The 24150-nt window shown below is 36.9% G+C and overlaps 1 protein-coding gene and 1 pseudogene across 2 annotated transcripts in view; both read left to right on the top strand.

Moving 5' to 3' along the window:
* Positions 1–6584, top strand: part of LOC107753276 (serine/threonine-protein kinase H1-like) — an 8987-nt pseudogene extending 2403 nt beyond the window's left edge.
* Positions 6585–10909: 4325 nt separating this feature from the next.
* LOC107753261 (enhancer of polycomb homolog 1-like) overlaps positions 10910–24150 on the top strand; it is a 34997-nt gene continuing 21756 nt past the window's right edge. The window contains exon 1 of one of the 2 annotated variants that reach the window (XM_016569391.1): positions 10910–11274. Coding sequence is in view for 1 of the 2 variants with exons in the window: in XM_016569390.1 (XP_016424876.1) it covers positions 15026–15178 (153 nt within the window). In the remaining variant the exon portion in view is untranslated. Of the gene's footprint in view, positions 11275–14769; positions 15179–24150 lie in introns of those variants that run through there. The other variant, XM_016569390.1, reaches the window with a different exon arrangement.

A 24150-nucleotide genomic window follows, 5' to 3' on the forward strand; every position in this document is an offset into this window, starting at 1 on the left:
GACGGGTGAACCACAGCAACATCATCCTCCTGGCCGAGGTTTTATCTGGTTCTGGAGCTGGCCACAGGAGGAGAGCTCCTGGAGCGTGTGGTCGCCAGAGGAACCTTCAGAGAACGGGACGCCACCAAGGCCTTGATGATGGTGTCCGGCGGGCTGCGCTGTCTGCACACGCTGGGTGTCATCCACAGGGATCTCAAACCCGAAAACCTGCTGTACTACCATCCGGGACAGGACTCGCGATTGATCATAACAGACTTTGGGAGAACATTTCAAAAAAGATGAGATACAGCTGTTACGTCTCAGGATGCAAATTTTGACTCGTCCTTTAGCACTGTAGATGTTGAGAAGAGCTGTCAGACTAAAGATTGGGCTGTGAGGACGCTCTGCGGCACGCCGGAGTACCTGGCCCATGAGATGCTGGCGTGGAGACCCTGTAGCAGTGCTGCGGATATGTGGGCGCTGGGTGTCATCACTTACATCCTGCTGAGCGGCTCGCTGCCCTTCGACCAGAGCAGCCGACCACGACTCTTCAGAGCCATTCTCCAGGGCAGCTACAGTTTCCATGGTGATGCGAGTGTCACAATACTTGTTTTTACAATAGATGTCACAGTATGTGTTTTTATTTGTGAGTTTAAAGGAACAGTTCACTCAAAATGAAAATGTGCTGAAAATGTACACTCAGGTCATCCAAGATGTGGATGAGTTTGTTTCTTCATGAGAACAGATTTGGAGAAATGTAGCATTCCATCACTCGCTCACCAATGGATCCACTGCAGTGAATGGGTGCCGTCAGAATGAGAGTCCAAACAGCTGATCAAAACAATCCACACAACTCCAGTCCATCAGTTAATGTCTTATGAAGTGAAAATCCATCATTAAGATGTTTTAACTTTAATGATGTTTTGACTTTAAGCCGGCGCTTCTGGTCAAAATGAAGTCCATAATCCACAATCACGCTTCCTCCAGTGAAAAAGTCCATCCTCTGTTGTCCTCTCACATCAAAATCAGACGACATATTTATTTAGGACTGTTTTGGACTGTTTTCACTTGTAAATGGTGCTTAATCTGTGCATATTTCTCTCCTGATTCAGATGAGACTAATTTTTCACTGGAGAAAACAATTATGGATAGACTCCAGTTGAAGTCTTAATGATGGATTTGTTTCTTAAAAATGCGCAGCATTTCACTTTAGAAGATGATAATTGATGGACTGGAGTGGTGTGGATTACTTGTGGATTGTTTTATCAGCTGTTTGGACTCTCATTCTGACGGCACCCATTCACTGCAGAGGATCCATTGCTGAGCAAGTGATGTAATGCTACATTTATCCAATTCTGTCCTGATGAAGAAACAAACTCATCTATGTCTCGGATGGCCTGAGGGTGAGTACATTTTCTGAAAACTAAAACTGCACCTGTCACATAAATTCATATTAGAAATTGATTCATCATTTTCATTTTGGTGGCTTAATGCAAATCATATTTTGCATATGCGTCAAAACACAGATCTTTTCTTTAGTAGACTATAATCTTCTTCAGAAAACCCTGGAGAAAAAAGTTTCACAGCTTATACAAAATCATTAGCGCTGATAATAATAAGAAATGTTTGTTGTGCAGCAGATCAGCATATTAGAATGATTTCTGGAGGATCATGTGACACTGAAAACTGGAGTAATGATGCTGAAAATTCAGCTTTGATCACAGGAACAAATTAAATTTATGAAAATAGTTATTTTAAGTTGTAATAATATTTCACAGTATTGCTGTTTTTACTGTATTTTTGATCAAAAAATGCAGCAATTATGAACAAAAGTTTTCTTTTCAAAAACATTAAGAAATATTTCCGCCCACAAACATTCATATAGTTTTAATTGTGACCTAAGTATTCAAATATTTTCGGGACCACTGTGTTGTAGTATATTAATATTTTCTTTGTTCACACTGTTCATCTTCATAATCATAATCGTGCTTATGATGGCATAACCAGACCACCAGCACTGAGATACCTGGAATGAGCCAGCAGAGCAATGAAACATCCAGCCGAGTGTGAAGTAAAGAGCAAACAGAGTTTGTGTGTGTGGGAAGGTGAAATCTGGTCACCTGTGTAAACAGCCACCAGCTACCTGACTGATGCATCGCCCACCCACAGCACGTCAGCTCGCCTCGTCTCAAGGGTGTGTGTGTGTGTGTGTGTGTGTGTGTGTGTGTGTGTGTGATGTGAGAGGTGGTAATCAGAGGGGAGAGAAGATTCACCACAGGGCTTTTATCACCTTTAAACTGACAACACACACAGACACACACATTTCTTTATCACTTCAAACCCCCAGAGCTGTGAAATTATAGGTGCAATTGTACAACAATAATTGCTGTTCTCTTGAAGAGAAAGAGCATTAAATATATAGTTCTTTGTAATCCTGCTGCTCACAGACCGTAATCAGATACATGCAGGAATAATGTTTTATTTTTTGGTTTGGACTACTGAGTCACAATATAATTGATGATTGTAGATCAAGACTGTAATAAGTGGGTTAATATCCACCATGTCATGCCTTTGCATAGATACACAGGCTATAAAGCCACAGGACTGGTGTGTCTCTTAATGGACTTTGCATTTAAAGTCTGACCATTTGACGCATTTGGATAATTGCATTGAGTATTTATTGTTTTCATTCCTTTTTTGTGCAGCTTTACCATGCATCTGTTTGAAGTTGTCTTGTCTTCTTATACAGTTAAGAAAAAAGTGGGTAGGATTTACTTTAAAACCATTTTTACTCAGAAATGGCTAGATTCTGTGAATAATTACATAGAAATGGCAATGAACACTGAATTAAATGTGAAATTTGAAGTACAAATAATATATTCTTGTAAAACATACTCAAGTAATCTTTGTTTTATTTACAGCTTTTATTTACAATCACATTTTTAATCAACATGTTAAAAAAAATTAAAACTTAATTTTGTTTAATTTTATTTAATTAATTAATTTCTTTGAATTTTTATTTATCCTGAACTCATAAAGGAAAAAAGCATGATTAAATGACTAAAATTAAAAAAGACAACAACCCCCACCACCACCACCCAAAAAAATTAAGGCATTTAACAACTTTAAATATTTCTGTATTATATACAATTATTATATTATTTAGTAAACAAAGTAGTTAGACTGAAAAAAAATACTTTGAAATAGTTTTGACTCAGAAATTGCTACATTTCGACAAATAATTGCAAAGACAAGGCAATAACATATTACATTTTTTGAAGTAGAAAAACTGAAATAGTATTTTATTATAAAAGATACTCCAAAAAAAATCTGTTTTATTGATAACTTCCTACATTATTTTTAACAGTGCAGATTTTGCATTTTTTAAATGTATTTTTTTTTTTTAATGTATTTACTAAATTTAAATTAATTTCATTAAAAATATATGAAAATACAAAATTTTAAAACACAAGAAACTGGTACGTACATTCATTTTATACTAGATTTTTTAGAAGATTTTCTTATTTGTTAATAGCCTGCTTGGTTTCTGATTATGTGTTTCCATGGATTTTTAATTTGCATTCTATTTTTAAGCTCTTCACCTACTTGTATTACATGTATATTAATGTTGAAGTTAATCATAACATCTCGCAGTGGCGACCCGCTGTGCACTGAACACACCTGAGATAATTCAGCGCAAATGTGTTTCATCTCATTTGACCTGATGTTCTCTCTCATTAAATACTTCACAGATGATACTCACTTATTAAAGACTCTGGAGAACGCAAAATAGCAAAGTTTAAAAACAACTTAAAATAAGGACTGAACCTTTTTTCATTAAAGCCCAATTTCTGAATTATTTTTTATCTATATCTCGGTGTGAATTCCGATGCTGTTCTATGGTGTGTAATTAGACACTAGTCGGCCGTCCTTTATAGGTTAAACACATGCATGCACGCAGCGCATGGACCCACGTTTCTGCACAGATATATACATATATATTTAACCACATGAATGCACAATCACTGTGCAGAACAGAATGATAGATTGGACCGCAGAACACCATAGCAGTCATTCAGCTCTCGCTATGTTTTATTGATGTCAGATTTCTCTCTTTTTCTGGATGAAATTGCTTGATTCTTTACTTCGGTTGACAGACCACAGCAGCAAGACTATGTACTTTAATGTTTTCATGTAAAACATACACACATTTTCTTTTTTCAGCTTCTTTAAAGTGTTTCAGTGTGTGTTTGAATGAAACCTGCTCTTTAAAATCCATTTGTCAGTAACAGACTTGCAATTGTCAATTTCATTGCTGATTAATTGCCTTTACTGGATGTGTGTGAGAGAGAGAACAAGAGAGGTTGTTCAGAATGGAATACTAGCTTACTACTTATGGTGAGACAGTTTAGTGTGCTAATTATTGTGCTACATTGTCATGTGACCTCATCACATGTTTACTTCAGCATGTTACCAGCATCCAACTTTTGCAGTCCTTGCAAATAATGTATAAGGAAAAATGTTAAAATCACAGCTGATATTACTTCTACTGTGATTTTATGTTTTATAAGGTGCATTCTCCATATCATGTCTAGAACCCCATAACCAAAACCTCCATAAACAAAAAGTTCAATAAAGTAAAATTTTATTCTGAATAATTATTCTGAATTTAATAATAACTCTTCTGGTTTTTATTAATAATAATTAATGGATTGAATTTTTTTTCAATCATTAATATTTATTATTATTTATTTTTATTATTTAATTGTGATTATTGTTTTTAATATTTAAGAATGAATTATATATAATGTATTATTTTTTCAGAATCATTCGATTTTGATTGTATTTATTTGTATTAATATTAATTATTCTTCTAATTTATTTTAATGTATTTATTATTTATTTTTTTGTTTGTTTGTTTAAGAATTAATTCCAAATAATTATTTGAAATGAACAGTTTTTCCATCAGGTAATTTTGTGTATTATTCTAAATGTAGGATGTTTACGATGTGGCACCTTCCTGTTTGTAGCTCGTTCAATCAGAATTTCTAATCACAATTGGCTATTTTATAGACTCTTTGCAATTCACAGTGTTTATTCTTGCTTTTTTTTTCTTGCTTTTTTTTTCTTGCTATACAATAAAATAAAATCCTTTAGAAAGCTTCTCTTATACCAGAGATGGCTATTAACTTCAAATTAGTGTTGAGTCACAGATCTATTCAGAACCGCTGACATTTATTGACTAATGTCCTCGCATTCAAATGGCGACGAGGCGAAAATGCCATGTTGTATATCTAATGCAGCTTTAGAGGCAGAAGCGTCGGTTGCACAGGTCATTGGTGGTCAGAAGATGGCGGTCCGGCCTCCATCCCTGCAGAATCCGTGTCTGTGTACGCAGTGACATTTACAGCCTGTGCTGTGCTGTGTTGGCTCTCAGACCGGTAATGAGTTGATGCTGTTCTAAACACAGACTGAATGCAAAACCAGCAATGAATCGATTTCATGCAGGAAAAGTGTGGGCAGGAGGGTTTGCTGGACTGAGTTACAAAGTTACTGAGTTACTGATTCAGAGCTCAATATAAGGATTCTGAAAAATATTTTTCATTACTTGGAGTCTTTTCAAGACTACTAAATCACACTCACATCTGTAAGAACAATCTCTCCAGACAAGTATACAGTGTTAATCTGAAAATATCTTATTTTACTATTTATTGTGTGTGTGTGTGTGTGTGTGTTTAATAAACTATTACATTTATTTTTATTTTGTTTTGATTTATTTTATATTATTATCTTATAATAATATAAAATATTATAAGTTCACGGTGTGTTTGGTGTATTATATGTTCACTGTGTGTGTGTGTGTGTGTGTGTGTGTGTGTTCACTACTGCTGTGTGTGTGTGAACTTGGATGGGTTCAATGCAGAGCACATATTCCGAGTATGGGACACAATACTTTGCTACACGTAACATCATGTCACTTTATTGACCTTATCTATTTACTGTGTGTCACATTTCAATGCTTGTTTTGTTTTGTTTTGTTTTGTTTTGTTTTGTTTTGTTTAGTATTGTTTTGTTTTGTTTTGTTTTGTTTTGTTTTGTTTTGCAGTGAACATTGGCAAATAAGCTGCTATTAAAATCATTACTTTATTGATGCCATGACTACATTAAGTTATGACTGCCCACATTGACAACATGACTTGGCCCAAACGTAATTATGACTTTTTTTGTGGAAAAAATAGTGATAAATGAACTTTTATTATACTGACAAACTTTTTCTCTATCGATCTTTCTCTCTCTTATTCAGCCATGGAAATCAGTTATCTACTTTGGCCAAAAGCTTCATCGATCGCCTCCTGACCCTTGAGCCTGAGCACCGGATGACCGCTGAGAAAACTCTTAAGCATCCTTGGCTTGTCAGCATGGCAGCCTGTTCCTCCAACAAGAACTTACACCGCTCCATTTCCCGAAACCTCCAGTGGCGGGCGTCACGGGCCTCCTCTCGATGCCTCAGTTCGAGATCTACTCCTGGGTCATGGATATCGATGAGGTCTGGGTCACGGTTAGGGGTCAGCGACAGGTCACAGTGCCTGAAAATTGCTACATAGCAAGGTCAAGGTTTGGCTGGTTCTCATTGACTCATTTCACATGTAAAAGAGGTTAAAACAGTCTGTTTAATTCTAAAGATCAGAGAGATTATGGAAAATGGACAGTGAAATGACTTAAGTGGATCTCAAGGAAAAAAATTAATAGATGAAAAATGCACATGATCCTTTAGATAAACTTGAATGTCGAAATGCAGATCTTTTTCTGAAAGGTAAATCATCTATGCATCCATAATAATGTTTGTGCTAGTATTCATTTTTCAAGATCTTCAACATATTATTTGCGATCTCCTACTCATGATGAACAGCGAAGGAGTTTAAAGTCTCCACTATAAAAAGAAAAGCACAGATCAGCACCTCTGCTCTGTTCTCCCACATTCATTCCTTCATTAATCAAATGAATATGAGCTGATTATATAAACTCACCATTCTATTTTAAATTATACATTTTTCAGCCCTGAAGAATCATGCAGCAGACTAAAATGCAAATGGGCAGGGAGTGTAACCCACCTCAAATGATGTGATCTGCAGATTTTCTGTCCTGCTTTTCTTCATATTAAAGGGGTCATATGATGCAATTTAATTTTTTCCTTTCTCTTTGGAGTGTTACAAGCTCTTGGTGCATAAAGAAAACAATCAAAATAAAACACTAAAAGGTATGAAATATTTTGATGTATGAAATATTTTCATTTGCTGTCACGTGACTATTAACCAAAACCAGAGAACCATGAACTTGCAAATTTGTTGTTAAATTTCTGAAATATTAATTTTACATTTCAGGGGGTACGTAGAGTAAATATTTTGGTAACGCTTTACAATATGAGCTAACAATGAACAATATATTTTTTTACAGCATTTACAACCTTTGTTAATGTTAGTTAATAAAAATGTTCATGTTCATGCTAGTTCAAAGGACATAACTAATGTTAACAAATAAAACTTTTGATTTGAATGTATATGTTGAATTTGACATCAGAAATTATTTAGTATTATATATCATTAGCTTATAAATGATGTAACTCTGTTTCTCAAAGGAAATGTTTCTCTCTGTCTGTTGAAAGTTTCCCTGTATGAAGCAGCCTCTCTTCCTGCCCTCTCTCTTTCAGCGCTCGACCAACCCCGCTGCTCTCCACAGGTGATCGGTGTCTCTTTCCAACCAATGAAGACGCAAAACCTATTAACCCTTTAGTGGTCCAACCAGATCTTGACAAGGGGTTGTTGTTGTTGTTTTTTAATTGGGGTGAGCCTCTATAGATTGCTTGTGTCAAGAAATTAATACTTTTATTCACCAAGGATCAATTAAATTGATCAAAAGTAAAGACAATGTTACAAAATATTTCTTTTACATATAAATACTGTTCTTTTGAAATTTCTATTCAAGCAAAAAAAATAAATAATAAATTGTATCACGGTTTCCACAAAAAGATGAAGCAGCACTGTTTTCAACAATGATTTCTAAGGATCATGTGACACATCATGTGGGTTTTAATCAAAAAATGCAAGAAACTTCTTTCAAAAGCATTTTAAAAGTCCAAACCCCAAACTTTTGAACGGTACTGTTCAAAATAAAGATAGTGACTGACAACAATGGCACAGAAAAGATGCCCACAGTCTGCTTCTTTGTTATCTAATTCAGATATTTTAAGTGTCTTAAGTGTTCAAACCTTTTGTGGTCATTGTAAAGAACAAAGCAAATAATGTTGACAATGGTGCGATGTGGAATCTGCCAAACCGTTCAAAAGGACATCAATAAAAGGACTGTTTTCACTTTCTGTTCAAGGACTTTGCTTGCTCCGTTATAAAGGCTACACATGTTTTAAGTGGTGTTTCAGTACAACACGGAACATTCTGACAGCAGCAATCAGTGGAAATAATGTGGATCAATGTCAAAAATGTCCATTCAGCAGAGAACTTCACACAAAAACTCAACAATAGCTCTTATCTGACATGAATGCGTGTTCAAAAGAGATACGAGATACGTATTCTCAAGATACAGTTCAGGTGAAACTTTTAAAAGTTTGTGGTGTGTCTTTGTTTCAGATATTTACATTAAGAATCAGTTTAAATTCAGAGTTTGCATTTTGAATTTGTGTTTTTTCTTAATTCTGTTTTGAAACAAGACAAAAGCATTATATAGACACAGGCTTCAGGACACAGACATTTTCTTGCCACAGTCATAACTGGTGCGATCAAGGCACTCTTTTACTGCTTTGAAACTATAATAATTGTAATATTATATTTCCTTTATCACGGTTATGTATTAAGTGTAATACAGTAATGGCCTTGAGGAGAAAATGAGAAAATAGGGAGTGACTGCCATCTGTTGGACAGTTATTCAGCATGTTTTGTTTTTTTTATGCATTTTGGCATTGTTATGTTTCTTTATAAGCATATTCTTTTTGCAGTAAATCTAACCAAATAGAGTACCTTATCTTAGCATTGTTTGCCAGTTTTTCATTCATTCATTCAACAGACACAACCGTCCATTTGAGAACCGCTGGCTTCCTGTATAACAGTTTAAAGGTCGCTTATGAATGAACTAAATTAATTGCTTTTGTTGTTGGATTAGATAAAAGCATCTGCTAAATGAATGAATATAACAGGAGATTACAGAAGTCACACTTCTGCTCTTTGACCTTTGGACTTTCACTCCACCACATTGGCAGCTCCCAAACAAATATATTGCGCATGAGTCACATAAACTACTTTAATGCTGCTGTTTTGTCATTTTTGGACAGTTCTTGTGCTCGTTCTCTTTAATGTATGGAAATGAACACCATGAACAAAAATAAGAAATAAAATCAAATCTGAAGCGACATGAGGGTAATTAATGACAGAATTTTTATTTCTGTTAAACTTTTTTTTTAAACTGTAATAAAGTGTGAATTAAAATTAACATGTCATTCATGAAACCCAACAAATCCAATTATTTTTGTATATGGAAAGTATTAAAGGGGTCATATGATGTTGCTAAATCGCATCATATGACCGCTTTAAAATGTACATCCAGATGAATCTCATAAGTAGAAACGATGCGCATTGACCACTAGAGGGAGTAGGGAGAGTAATGTTTACAATCACGTGACCTATGCTATTCTGCATCACAACAAGGAGTGACAACCTACTAGAATTCATATATAAATAATGCATTAGAATAGATCCAGTAAAATGAATGCTAAACTTTAAATGCTAGTTTATTAGGTTATTGTTTGCATAAAAGCTTATGATGGCACATGGTCACAAATATTGCATAATGTTTTTCCTCTATTGTGGATTGCAGTGTAAGTACAGCAAAGTAGAAGAGAATAAAAATAATAAAGAGGAGAAAAACAAGGAAGAGAGACTATTAGACAAGGATGAACACAGAAAAGGTGGGTTGTTGGGGAGGAAAGTAAAGCCATTTCCCCAGGGAGTGCGTTATATAACAGAAACAACCTCTCCCTGTATACAAGAGAGTCAGACAGCGCTGCATTACAGTCAGACAAACATGGGCACTGGAACAACACTGCTCTACTATCTACATGCACATATACTGCTGCCTGGTGATGTAACTATGCAGTTACAAGTTTTTAGGCCCAGAAAAAGTTCTAATTAAAAATGTAAATCACTTAAATTGCAACATTCAAAGCACATCACATAAGCATTTCACAACCTAGTTTACTGTAATGTCTCATATTTCAAAAGTATAGGTTTTTAAATAAATTCATGGTTACCATGCGTCCTCTTTTTTTCCCCAGATCAGTCCTGGCCAGGATTTCTAAATTGCCTAAAACGTCCGGGTTTTGGCTTTGTTTTCCTACATGCTGAAGGTAATGGCTGGAAAGAACAAGGCCAAAACAAGGACGTTTTAGGCCATTTAGAAATCCTGACCAGGACTTGTCCAGGAAAAAGAGGACGTACCACACTAATAAATGTAAACAAAGAAATGAGACATGAAATAAAGAAGCATTTCAGATTCTGCACTATTTATTGGACAAACTGAAGGCAATCATGGGCTTCAACATGAAATCACAATGGACCCTATTTATCAGTGTGAATTTTGCACCTCAGTGTGAATCGCTTTCACTTCCTGAACCCAAAGCACAAGCTTGCATGTAAATCTAGAGTCAGACAATTACTTCTGCTTGATGATTCTGTGAAAACACAATGTCAAAATGCACCAAATAACTCACACCCCTAAAACATCAGAATTTTGTATATATCTGTATGAAGCAGCCTCTCTTCCTGCCCTCTCTCTTTCAGCGCTCGACCAACCCCGCTGCTCTCCACAGGTGATCGGTGTCTCTTTCCAACCAATGAAGACGCAAAACCTATTAACCCTTTAGTGGTCCAACCAGATCTTGACAAGGGCTGTAGTGAGCTGGACTTCATCGTAAAACAAACGTTTGGTTGCTACTTTTGCCAAGCGTCTCGAGTTGAGTTTAATTCAAAGTGAAAGCGCAGTGGATGCGCGCGCGCGGTGCGGCCGTCGGGGATTTTTACGCGCGGATTATCATATGATCATCGGGTTTATGAAGACGGATTTTCTGCGGCAATAATGATCCAGATCTCATTCCAAAGATGATGACTGTAGAGTTGGACATGCGTTTGCTGTATGTCCTCTTTTTCCCCACAACTCCTTCGTATGGCTTTGGGAATCTGGTCTTGACATGTTTAAGATGAATTGTCACCATCCACCCTGGTGGAAAAACGGGTGAGTTACTCTTTTCCACCAATGCTTGTATAAACAACTTTCTTTTTAAATTATTGTTAGATTGATGGTTTAGGAGATTTAGCCTTATGCCAGATTATGTTGTTCCTGGTTTGGTCAAGAGTTTAATAACCTGGCATATACAGTGGCCTATTGTGTCTCTTCTGCCGTATGAAATATTCAGTTTATATAACAAATGAACAGGGAAATGTTTAGTAATAGACTGAACACAACACACCACCGTCTGCTTGACCTCATTAAAGTGATTGCATTACTGTTAAATATGGACCTCTTTAAATAAGGATTGTTCTTGAGTTGGTGCCAGTTTTTTTTCCCTGTTGGGACCTCTGGAGTTGAACACAAATGGATCGATTGTACTTTTTTCAGTGTTCATATATGCATAAAATTAAAAGTCACAATGTGTTTTATAAAATTCTATTATTGCTAAAAATAGCTTAAACCAGCCTAAAACGGTTTACTGGTCTTACTTGGTCTCCCAGCCGGGTTAAACTGATGTGTTGACTGGTTTTAAAAGGGGTTTTGGCTATTTTTCAGCTGGTTAGACCAGCTAGCCACCCAGCTAAATCAGCTGATAACCAGGTTGGCCAGACTGAGAGACCAGTTGAAACTAGTAAACCAGTTTAAGATGTTTGATTTTATTTTTTGAGCTGGTATTGATGCATTTGTGTTTTTCAGAATTGGTTGAGGACGTGTTTGAATTAAATAGCTAGTTTTTAAGCTTCAGAAGACTTGCACAAAAAGAGGTGTAGTGTTGCACGCTTTAATTGTGCATTGTTTGGAGATATGTGTATTATTGTTCACAATATATCAGCGTTTAATAGACATCTGGTCTGGATTGTAGTTGAGGCCTTGAGTATGATCTCTCCGCCTTGACTGACGAATCATCCTGTAAATAAAAACTAGACAATATGAATAACTAGCCTGAACCTGTTCAGTGCCCTTTTAGCAGTTTCGCTGCATTTTTTTTTTTTTTGCGGTTTTGTCTTAATATAAAAAAAGTATGTCTGAAAAGCTATTAATATGACCTGAATGCATTTTAAAGAAAGGAATGTCGTGGAAGATGTATCTGTATACTTTAGAAGTCATTATATCAAGTGTCAATAAACGGCAGACTGCAATTATGACAGCTTGCTTATGTATGTATGTATTTTCCGTTTTATGTCAAAAATGATGTGACCTGAGATTAAGGCTGCTATAGCATCGTTTGGTCTTTAAATAGTCCAGATCGTGCTTGTTCTAACTAACCTTTAGCACATGCTTTTTATCCAAAGTGACTTTTAAAATACTAGAACTTCATTCAGGATCCCCCATGGTGATGTGCCCTGCTGAAGGTCACACTCTCTCTATAAACCCGTCTACTTCCATTCTTGTGAGTTTTGCAGCCCAAACTCTTAAACTATAAGGTTTGCCATTGAGGGTGGTTTTTATGGTAGGTTTTATTGTGCTATTATAGTTTAAATGACAGGGTGGGCTTGCTTGAAGAAGCATAAGCATATTGTTTTTTTGTTTTTTTTCTTTGCCTGTTATCTTTCTCAAACCCAATGAAAAAGACAGTTTGGCCTTTCAGGTGACCTGCTTTTCAAACTGCTTCTCAGTTTCAAGTCCTCTTCAGAAGCAGTATATGTTATAATGTCATAGTTCAACAAGCAACTGTTTTCTGGGGTGAGCATAAAGTGACATTATCCCGTAGTTTATGACTGTAGCATTTGAAAACAATGCAGCTGAGGGTTATGGTGTGTGTGTGTGTTTTTATCAGCTAACAGCAGATGAGAACATTTGTTAGTTAATATTCAACTGATACTAGTTTCAATTCTCTTTTTCTCACTTTCTGACATCTGTGTAGGCTGAAGGTTAATGACTAAAACTGAAGAACTCTAGTCATCAGGACGAGATCATCGACTGGGTTAATTGTTTAATTATTGTGCAATCAATTCTAGTGTGTTGGTTGAAATTATAATGTCATGGTATAAAGATACGCAGACATAAAACTGTGATGTGAGTTCATTACTTGCATTACACCACCATGTTGCTGTTTTCTAAAAGCCAATCATATGCGTTTATTATTACATGATGACTTTAACCTCCATTAAATGCTTTCTAAATTGTGCTGCATTTTGTACCTGTGTGTGTGAAAACTATTTATTGTAAAATGTAATCCATTGTTCAACCTGAAAACAGTTGCTTTGCTTAACTACTTATTTTGCGTAATTTAGTGTGTTGTGTTTTTGGGCAGGGCAACTTCATAAGCTGTGAATTATCTTTTTGTGCCGTGTTTGTAGTGCACAAGTCAAATGCATTTCATTGGTGTATCGGGATTTGACCGAAAGAGGGCGCCATCTTCTAACACATGAGTCTGAAAGGAACTTCTTTACGTTCTGATTGTAATATTAATGGACAAAATGCACTAATAGTAGTTTTGTGACATTAACATAGTCTACACATATAATAGAGTAATTATAAAGCTTCAGGCTACAAGAAAACACATCAGTGTTGAATTGTAAATAGGCTACTCTAAGTGTCCAAATGCAATATTTGATGTTATTTATTGATTTATTTAACCAAATGCACAATAATATAGAGTACAGCGGTAGTTACTGTTATATATTAGTTCTATTTATTTATTTTATTTATTTATTTAGTCATTTAGGAGACGCTTTTATCCAAAGCGACTTACAAATGAGGACAACAGAAGCAATCAATTGTAGTATTAAAACAACTAAAAACAGATCCAAAACGAAAAGCTAAAGCTTTATAAATAGTACTTATACACATTTTAAAAATAAAGAAATTAAATAAAAATGACACATGCATACAACAAAATTTCAAAACTTAACATTTAAATGAAAAACAAAAATAAAGCTAAAAACAATTCAAAATATTCAAGAACAAAAGATATAGGAGTATAATAATGATTCATTGGAATATATAAATGTTTATATGGGAAGTAAAACTAATATGTTTTTAAATAATGTATCATGTAGCCATAGTTTTAGCCAAGATAACACAATGCCACTAAAATGTAGAAAAAGTATTCATAAATATTTATAATGTGTGGCTAAATGTTTTGTGTAATTTTTCATGAAAATGTCATTGTAGACATGTGATTAGTCTATTTTTCTGACACAAGAGTGGCCTGTAGCTGTCAGATTTTTGTATTCATTATCTCAGGTTATTGTTGTGTAAATAATATTTAGTGATTTTGGCGCAACAAAAATAAAATCAGTGAACTTTAAATCCTACACCCAGTGTCTGATTAGCACATTTAAAATGCACTTCGAGATAAACTGCTGTGATATCTTGTGCGTCGTTTACATTAATATTGATATGATATATTTTGCAGGTACGATATAACAATTTATTAAGGTTTTGGAGCGATATAAATGGATGGCGAAAAAGTGATCTTTATGTAGGCATGTGTGCGCGCGCATGTTTCGTGACCGCGCTCGCGTGCACGAGCCGTGCTGGAATGGCTGAGGAGCGCGTTCACGGGAGTTTGCGAGGGAGGAGGGAAGGGAAGAACGCAAGCGGTGAGGAGTTTTTAATGTCCGCCATGTTGTGAATGGCGCACTGAGGCAGCGAGAGAAAACACACACACACGCCTCTGCTTCTCCTCGCTGGAGCTCTTCTAGTCCATTATTTTTTCTCATTCTCCAACTCCATCCACCCTCCTCCATGAGATCTGTGGCGGTTTTATGGGTGATTGTGAGGGGATCGGACAGATTTATAGAGTAAAATGAGTAAACTGTCGTTCAGGGCGCGGGCGCTGGACGCTCTCAAACCGCTGCCCGTTTTCCGCTGCGAGGATCTGCCAGACCTGCACGAGTACGCGTCCATCAACCGCGCCGTGCCGCAGATGCCCACCGGCATGGAGAAGGACGAGGAATCGGTACGATTTTTACCATGCAACCGCCGATTTTGTGCGATACAAATTTTTTTTGTTTGTTTTTTGTTTTTTTCTGTCAATCTGCGCAGGTTTGGATGCAACAAAATGGCCGACTGTGCGTGAAGTGTGTTACACGGTATTTTGGACCCGTTTTGCAGTGTGCACCGAATTTAATGTCTGGTATATACAGTTGGATTTAATTGATGGCTGTTTGTGGTGTGAAAGTCGGGGTTTGTCAATCCGTTCCGACCCGAATCGTGCAGCAAAACACAAAAGGAGTCATGTGACCGCGGAGGCGCCGACATTTTGTTGGATTTTCTCCCTGCAGTGGCGGCAAACGGCAGCCAGAGGGCGGGAATTCCCGCTGTCATGGGAAACCTGGAAATACCACAACATATTTAATAGGGATAATTTGCCCCAAAATGTTAATTTAGTCATTTACTTACTTTCATGTTGTTCCAGTCCTATATGACTTACTTTTCTTCTGTGGGGATCCCAAACGGAGAATGTTAAGTCTTGACAACCTTGTTTACCATTCACTTGTGTGTTTTTTTTCATACAGTGAAAGTGAATGGTGACCAAGCTGTTCTGCTCAAGAAAGTCTGTCATACAGGGTTTAGGCCTAAACAAGATGAGGACGAGTAAATAATGACAGAATTTAATATTTTTGTTTTGTGTGTGTCAATTATCCAGTAATATTTGATTGCTTTTCCACGCCTGTGAAAGTCATGAGTGTTTCTATGTAAAAAAAAAAAAAAACATTTAGTGATGCTTGTGAAAATGTTTTCTCATCCAGACTTAGCTTTTTTAATTCAGCGTTTATACAATTTTTAAAAATCCTTGAATGTACCGTAATCATATATGAATGGGACATGTATTGGTCTAAAGGTGCAGGAACCCTGGTTAGCTGAAGGCCCCTTGATGAGATGCTGCCCCTTGAATTCTTAAGGCCCTTGTGCCACTAGCATCAATGACTGCGTTTACATGCACAAAAATATTCTGATTTTATGTACAGCGTAGTCACTTAAGTTATATAAGTGTCATGTAAACACTAACTTGATTGCCTCAACCAGAATAAGCCAATATTCTTGTTTCTTGAATCAAAATAAGACACACTTGCATATTTTAATCAGAATTTTGGGTCATGTGAACAACACTTTGCATTTTACAAACATTAAAAGAAACGGCTTACATTTTCAATTCATTGCATTCTTTTGTGTTACTCTAACGGATGTTAATGAGATCATTACCGAGTGAACATTTTTAATATTTCCAGAAGAGATTTCCCTTGGCTTATAGATTTTACGCTGGTTGCATGATTACAGCTTTATTAGAAGTTTAACCGAACCATCACAAAATGTGCATGTAAACGTGGTCCGTGACCGCAGCATGTCAAGTGTCTCTTGTGAAGGTTCATGAGTGATGACTGTTTACTGTTTGAGCCCGTTCTTACTAAAATTGGATGCAGTGTTGTGTTTGTAGAATTCAATTTATGCAGGATGTATTAATAGAAATTCAAGGTGAGCCTGACGGAGCGTGCACACTTGAGGCGAATTTTAAGGCAGTCAAGGGTCTTTTCACTCCTGTGTCCTCTCATTGGAGAGCAGCCTTGTTTTTAAGTGTTATCATAGTTTCTGCCTAAATATCAGTTAGGCTACTACTTGTCAGTTCTGGTGTAGAATAACATTGGAGAAACTCTTCTGCTCTGCACTAAAGTTTTAATTTTTGAGACAGAAGTGCATGCATTTTCTCTACTGGCAAACCTATAGCCTAAATACTAGTGGTCCGAGTGACCTCTGGCTCTATTTTTCTTGGAAAAGCAACTGGAAACCAAGTCGTTTTGTTTTGGTGTGTTATCTGTGTTGTAAATTGCTGGATGTTTCCAGCACAAGGCTGTCGGATGACTGCAGGCCATGTTTCATGTCAGTTAACATTTCTTGTTCGTTTCGTTTGTTCAAATGTTGTGACAGACACATTTCTCTGACAGTAAATGACTGTTGGATGTGGGTAGCTGGTTAAAACTCAGATTTATGGTTTGTTTGGAGTTTGTGGTGGAGTGGTTTTCTCCCAGTGGTCAAGCGTTTTGTCATCTGTAATGTCTGGATTAGACTAATTTACTGTCCGTTTAGTTGTTTAGCTGTTATGTCAGCGGTCATACGTTTTACAATTCCCCATAGATCTTTTTCAAGCACTGACACAAACTCTGATGCAATATATTGCATGTGTGCTGTTCAGTCTTTTTTGGGTTCTGCCCTGATATCTTATCATTTGTATGTTAGACCAACCATTTTAGTGCATTTACTCTCTAAGAGGAGAAAAATGGATACTGAGAGGTGAAATTAAGTGCAAGACGTCCTTTCTGAACCGCGTGGGAACTCTCTGACTATAAATAACTCTATAATTGTGCTTTCATTATCATGTGCATTGATATGTTGCGCTTTCAAAGGTTACCATGTAAATAGTTTGTAATAGTCGAGTTCCTTTGAATCTTCTAAAAACTTTCTATGCAGAATGGCTTTTAAATGGGCACCGACAATTAATTTATATTGGCTGTTTGTTGATGCTAAATTGTAGTTGTTTAGGTACTATTTTATTTAACTGTCGATTACAATTTTTGTTTAACTCTAAGAGAGCATACATTTTTTCTTATTGCATTACTATTTTAGAGGATATACCTCATGTATTGGGCAAATATTGATCTCAAAATGAAGTTATACAAATTTTACTGTACACATGTTGTAATGCATACATTCGCTTAAGCATTACAATGTTGATCTGACATTTTAAAAATGATGTAAATATACATACATTTTACTGTTCAAGAGTTCAATGATTATTCGAGTGAAACAAACACTATTAATGAACCTTGTTGAAGATAGATGACAGTAGAAGATCACATCTCTCTGAATTTCATTTTTCGTTGTCATTATTTTGAGTTTGTCTCTAATTTTCTTAAAGAAAAGTTTATTTTTAGACTCTTTTTGCAGGTAGCTGTCATTTTATCTTCGCTGAGTTATAGGGGAGAAAAAAGGCTTTTTTGTCACATGAAACCTCAGTGAAAGCAACAAATTCCTCCCGCTTTGCCAACAAACGTTCGTTAATTAAACTTTGTCTGCAGGCTACTGCTAGATATTCATCTGGCGTAGCTGGTTTTCCTCTTGATGTTAACTCGCGTAACCCTTGAACACGGTTGGTTCTGCTTGTTTTAACTGGATTTTCTGGGGATGTTGCTGATGTCTCAACTGCACATTGACCTTGTTTGGAAATCAAATCATATCATTGTGCTTTTATCAACAAATTGTGTCAGTCATGAGTCATGACCGGGATGGTACAATGACGTAATTGTTGTAGCATTAAATGTGATTTCGATAGCCATTGACTTCTATAGAATGGGGGAAAAATACTATGGAAGTCAATGGCTACAGTTAAGGTGAAATAATTATAATGCTGTACCTCACCTTCATATTTTTTCATTAAATAACTTTTAAAGTAATTTGAAAACCTTGTGTGAGACCTAATTTCACAAACAGCGTGAGTGAATCACCGCATGCGCGCTCGCCCTCTTTCTCTCTCAATATACGCAAATGGCTTCAAATCACACATCGCGTCTGTCTATAAGCCAGCTGCACAGTTGACACAGGAATTGTCACTTGCACAATCGAGGCAGTGTCACATCGTAAAGTTTATAAATTGCATTTCTTTTTAATTCTTGCCATTGTTAACCATTCAGCGCTTGCGCGCTCTCCTGGAGACCGTGCGCTCATTACAATACGGTAGTTTAAATGTTTTGCCAATTGCTTGAGCAACTTAAAGGTGCCATAGAATGCATTGATACAATATTTTATATTGTTCTCTGATATCTACATAGAAGGTATGTGGCTTAGGTAAGGGCAAAAAATCTCCAGAAACGGTTTTACATGTCCATTTACAACCCTAGGATTTGTCCCTAGAATGAAATGGTCTGTTTTTACCTTATTTGGAAGGGTCATGAATAATAATGTTGAGCTCTGCTCTGATTGGCTGTTTCACAGTGCGGCTCAATGTTGAGCTCTGCTCTGATTGGCTGTTTCACAGTGCGGCTCAATGTTGAGCTCTGCTCTGATTGGCTGTTTCACAGTGCGGCTCAATGTTGAGCTCTGCTCTGATTGGCTGTTTCACAGTGCGGCTCAATGTTGAGCTCTGCTCTGATTGGCTGTTTCACAGTGCGGCTCAATGTTGAGCTCTGCTCTGATTGGCTGTTTCACAGTGCGGCTCAATGTTGAGCTCTGCTCTGATTGGCTGTTTCACAGTGCGGCTCATTTCAGTAGCTCACACAGCAGGAAAGAAACACAGGGAAAATATATATTTCAATACTGTCTCGTGCAGTTATATCTTTGGGTAATTATACTGTATATAAAATGCGGGCATCAGGGAGCATTACAAGATCAGATGCTTATCAGTGGTGCTCAAGATCTGTAAATCATTCGCCATCGGCCTCAGTCATCTTTCCTTACTCTGTTTATGTGGTAAGTGAAATCGTATGTACTGTAATGTAACAGGCTACCGCTAGCAAGCAGCTAACCATGTCCCTTTAGTGGCTCACGTTATTTTATTAGAACGCGCGTTATTTGTTTTCCGTGCCTTTCTGAATACAGACACCAACCCATCCCTGCACTTCACATCCCCTGCACAGCCTGGAACATAGCATTTATTTCCATGATCTGCCATTTTCGCTATTATCCTCGCTTGTTTCTTCACAATACCTGCAGAACTTCTGATGATTTGGCTGTGCAGGTTTAGCTGGCGGCTGGCATAGAACATGGGCGGGTATATGCAAATGTTGGGGGCGTAACTATTAGTGATCCCGACTGTAACGTTACAGTCGGTGTTATGTTCTGATTCGTCTATTTTTCAGTGGTCTTTTGCATGCGCGAGATTTACATGAGGAGGAGGAAACAATGGTGTTTTAGGCTCACGGTATGTCATTTCTATGTACAAAACTGTTATTATTCAACTATGCCAAGGTAAATACAGTTCCTCTTCAGGAACTCGAGCTGCGTCGAAAACGCTAGGGGAACGCCGTTCAGTAAAAAGCATTGAATAATGTGTTGCTTATGTATTGTGTTTAAACATGTCTGTGAACAATTGTATTACTGTACTGTGTGTAAAAAAAAAAAAAAGAATTGCAATGCTGAAAAAGCATTTTCAGTGGCAATGTTTGGATTTGAAATCAAACTAATGGATAAATGTTGTGTTTGTGGTAAACAGCCACGGATCAGTAGCGGACTCCTGTGTGAAAGCACAGTGTGCTGCTTCCCCTCAGGGGGGGGGGGAATTCCCCCCATTTTCAAAAATGAAACTCAGGCCCTGAATAAATGTCTAAAAATCCTGATTGGAGTATCACTATAAATAGTTATAAATGATAAAAAGAAGGCTTTAAAAAGATCGGTATCGGTGATCGGTATCGGCAGATACTGCTTTCTGTGATCGGCGATCGGTGATCGGCCTCAAAAATCCTGATCGGAGCACCCCTAACCAACATTCTTCATATCTTTTGTGTTCAATAGAAGAAAAACATTTAAAGGTTTGGAATAACTTGAGGTTGAATAAATAAGGACAATTAAAATTTTTGGGTGAGCTATAGGGCTGTGTATCACCAGCAAAGTCATGATACGATATGTATCACGATACAGAGGCCACGGTACGATACGTATCACGATACATGACTGCACTGAATTTCACCTCAGCAGAATTTAGAAAGAGTTACTGTTGCCTTTCTATCATCTCTAACCAGTCTGCCCATTCTCCTCTGACCTCTGACATCAACAAGGCATTTTCGTCCACACAACTGCCGCTCACTGGATATTTTCTCTTTTTCGGACCATTCTCTGTAAACCCTAGAGATGGTTGTGCGTGAAAATCCCAGTAGATCAGCAGTTTTTGAAATACTCAGACCAGCCCATCTGGCGCCAACAACCATTCCACGTTCAAAGTCACTTAAATCCCCTTTCTTCCTCATTCTGATGCTCGGTTTGAACTTCAGCAAGTCTTCTTCACCACATCTAGATGCCTAAATGCATTGAGTTGCTGCCATGTGATTGGCTGATTAGCAATTTGTGTTACCAAGCAATTGAACAGGTGTACCTAATAAAGTGGCCGGTGAGTGTATATGCTCTATTCATTCTTTTTTTTCTACTCAATTTTAAACGTTGTAAAATTTTAAACAAATTAAGCGTGGTCCACTGCTGCACACGTGCCACAATATCGATACAGGGCCAGCTGTATCGATACTCGTATCGTCAAATCTCTGTGACGATACATCGTCGTATCGATATTTTGAACACAGCACTAGTGAGCTATCCCTTTAAGAAATAATTTAAGTAACTACTTCAGTGCCTCTAATAGCAACAAATGGAATTGCAAGTTCAATCATGTGACTTAATTTATTTTTATTCACATTTATTCTTCTTCATTTGTCACAGTTGCCAAGCACGGTGCATCATTTTCTTTATGTGATGCATGGTTATTGTTTAGACTATTAGTAATAGTAAACTATGTAGGGTCTTTATGGCAATCATGTGTGATCTTTGGCAAATACCGTCAATCCAGCAAGCCGGTTTTCCCAGACATGACAGTTTCCTCCTTCCAACGACATTCCAGAGTGTTGTCTAGCCTAGAGGTCATGGCAGCATTCCAGACAGGTTTGATCTGCTTTTTTCCCCCTGGTTCCTGGACCGAATGCCAGGACTGTGTAAATGACTCGGCATGTTCTGTCAGATCAGCATTGCTTCAAACAGCAGTGGGAATATTAGCTGATAAGGAAAGAGAATGTTTCTAAAGCAGTTTGATGTGAGAGTGATAAATGATACGGCCTTTAAAGGGGTCTTATGATGCGATTTAAATGTTTCTTTTCTCTTTGAAGTGTTACAAGCTCTTGGTGCATAAAGAAGATCTGTAAAGTTGCAAACACTAAAGTCTCAAATCCAAAGAGATATTCTTTATAAAAGTTAAGAGTCAACCACGCCTACCTAAAACGGCTCGTTCTAACACGCCCCCACATGTCTACGTCACGATGTGGGAAGATTTGTATAACGTCGCTCAAATGTTCACGCAAAGAAAGAAGGCGTAACTTTGATTCTCGCTGTAGTATTGTTGTTGCAGCCGCCGCCATGTCGTGAAGGCACTGTGTGTTTCGTTGTGAAAGCGAAACTACTATGTTTGGCCTTCCAAAAGAGGACGAAGGCCCGGGGCCAGCGTGAAAGACGCTCGGGACAGTTGAGGAATTTGTCACTGCTGCACCGTCACAAAAGTTTTATCATTTGTACGTGTTTTTAAGCCTTGCTAATTTAAAAATTCAAAATTATTTTAAAGCATTCAAGCCAGACAACTACATTCAGTACTCGCACGCTGTGTTCTGTGTGTACAGTGCACATTCTTGAGCCTGAAGGGACAAATACATACAAAAGTATGACAAAATAACCGTCTTGGCAAGTAACTTTGTAGCTTTAACAGTGATCTATATTCAATTTATACAGGGGAGTACAGATGCTCTGGTCGACTGGCCATTTTTTTTTATTTCAGCTGATTTCTGTTCCGGGCTTGCACACAAACTGCATTGCAATCATTTTCCAAAATGTCATTTATGTGGAAATATTACGAAGTCTGTAAACGGCCGTTAACAGAGGCCAGAGATGCTGAAGAAGAATGCAAAGAGGAGAAAATACTGTAGCAGGCAGATCAAGATCACTGTTCACGATGCGTCATGCGTGAAATATTGGAAGAAAATCCTGAATATTGAATTTGGGGTTTATATGAATGTATCTCTGTGGGTAACTGACTATCTTCAGAAAAGTTTAGATGGTATTTTCTTTTCATCTTGTCTCTGTATTATGCATGCTAAAGTAATTTTTTTCTTTGCTAGAGTACATCCAAAGATAAAACAACCTCATGCTCAACGGCTTATTTTTTTATTTATGGATATCTTGTTTCCTTCTGAAATCTTTTATATCATGGAAATAAAATGTGTTGTGAATGCAGCAACATGTTGACTTCAACCTCGGGTTGCTCTAGGGAGATAATCCCTGTAATAAGTGTTCTATAAGTTGCTTTGGATAAATGCATGTGCATGTCCTGGATCAGCCAGACCAACAGACGCTCAATATATTCAATGATTTGATGATCCAGGGCTTGTGGATTTGGACTTTACGCTGAGTTGTGTGTCTGTAGAATAGGGCTGGGCAATATGTCAAAAATATCTTATCGATAATCGCCTTTAAAAATATTGCGATATCCGATAATATCGGCTACCTAAGCCCAACCTCCACCACGCCCCGCCCCTACCAAAACAACATTGCTGACATGCACCATAAACTAGATTTGTGCCGGTATTCGGTAATGCGATATATCACGATAATGAATATGCACAATATTGTTATCGTGGGCACTTCTAAATACCGTGAATAATTATATATTACAAATTATTCCGAATTTTGAATGCATTTTAAGAATACTTTTCCCATCAACTGGTCAAAATGCACAACAGCGCTGTATGCTGCGTGAAAGTTTTGGCCCTTTTTTAATGAAATAAAAATAACTGCTTTATTTAGAAGCAGGGTAATTTAAATTTCATTTTTGTATTGTAATTTTTATCATTTTTATTTTATTAATCAAAATGCAACACCCACAAGAATTTATAGTGCTATATATCAGCTTAATTAAACAATTATATTGTATACACGGTATAAAAAATCTGTAAAAATATTGCACTGAAATGTGCGCTGATAGTGCGTATTTTAATTATACCTGTCATATTTGTGGTTTTTCATCATTATGCAGTCTGTTTAAATAAATATTCAGAAACGCATGCAGTGCTACTTTTAGTATTTTTTCTGTTTAACTTTTATTAAGCTGCAGATCAAAATAGAATAGGCCTATACCCTAAATAAGGATAAATTATATTGGAACGCATCTCCAAAATAATCGCATACACAGATGCA

This window comes from Sinocyclocheilus rhinocerous, unplaced genomic scaffold (assembly GCF_001515625.1).
Source record: "Sinocyclocheilus rhinocerous isolate Xijiao unplaced genomic scaffold, SAMN03320098_v1.1 scaffold411, whole genome shotgun sequence".
In the NCBI taxonomy this organism is placed as follows: domain Eukaryota; kingdom Metazoa; phylum Chordata; class Actinopteri; order Cypriniformes; family Cyprinidae; genus Sinocyclocheilus; species Sinocyclocheilus rhinocerous.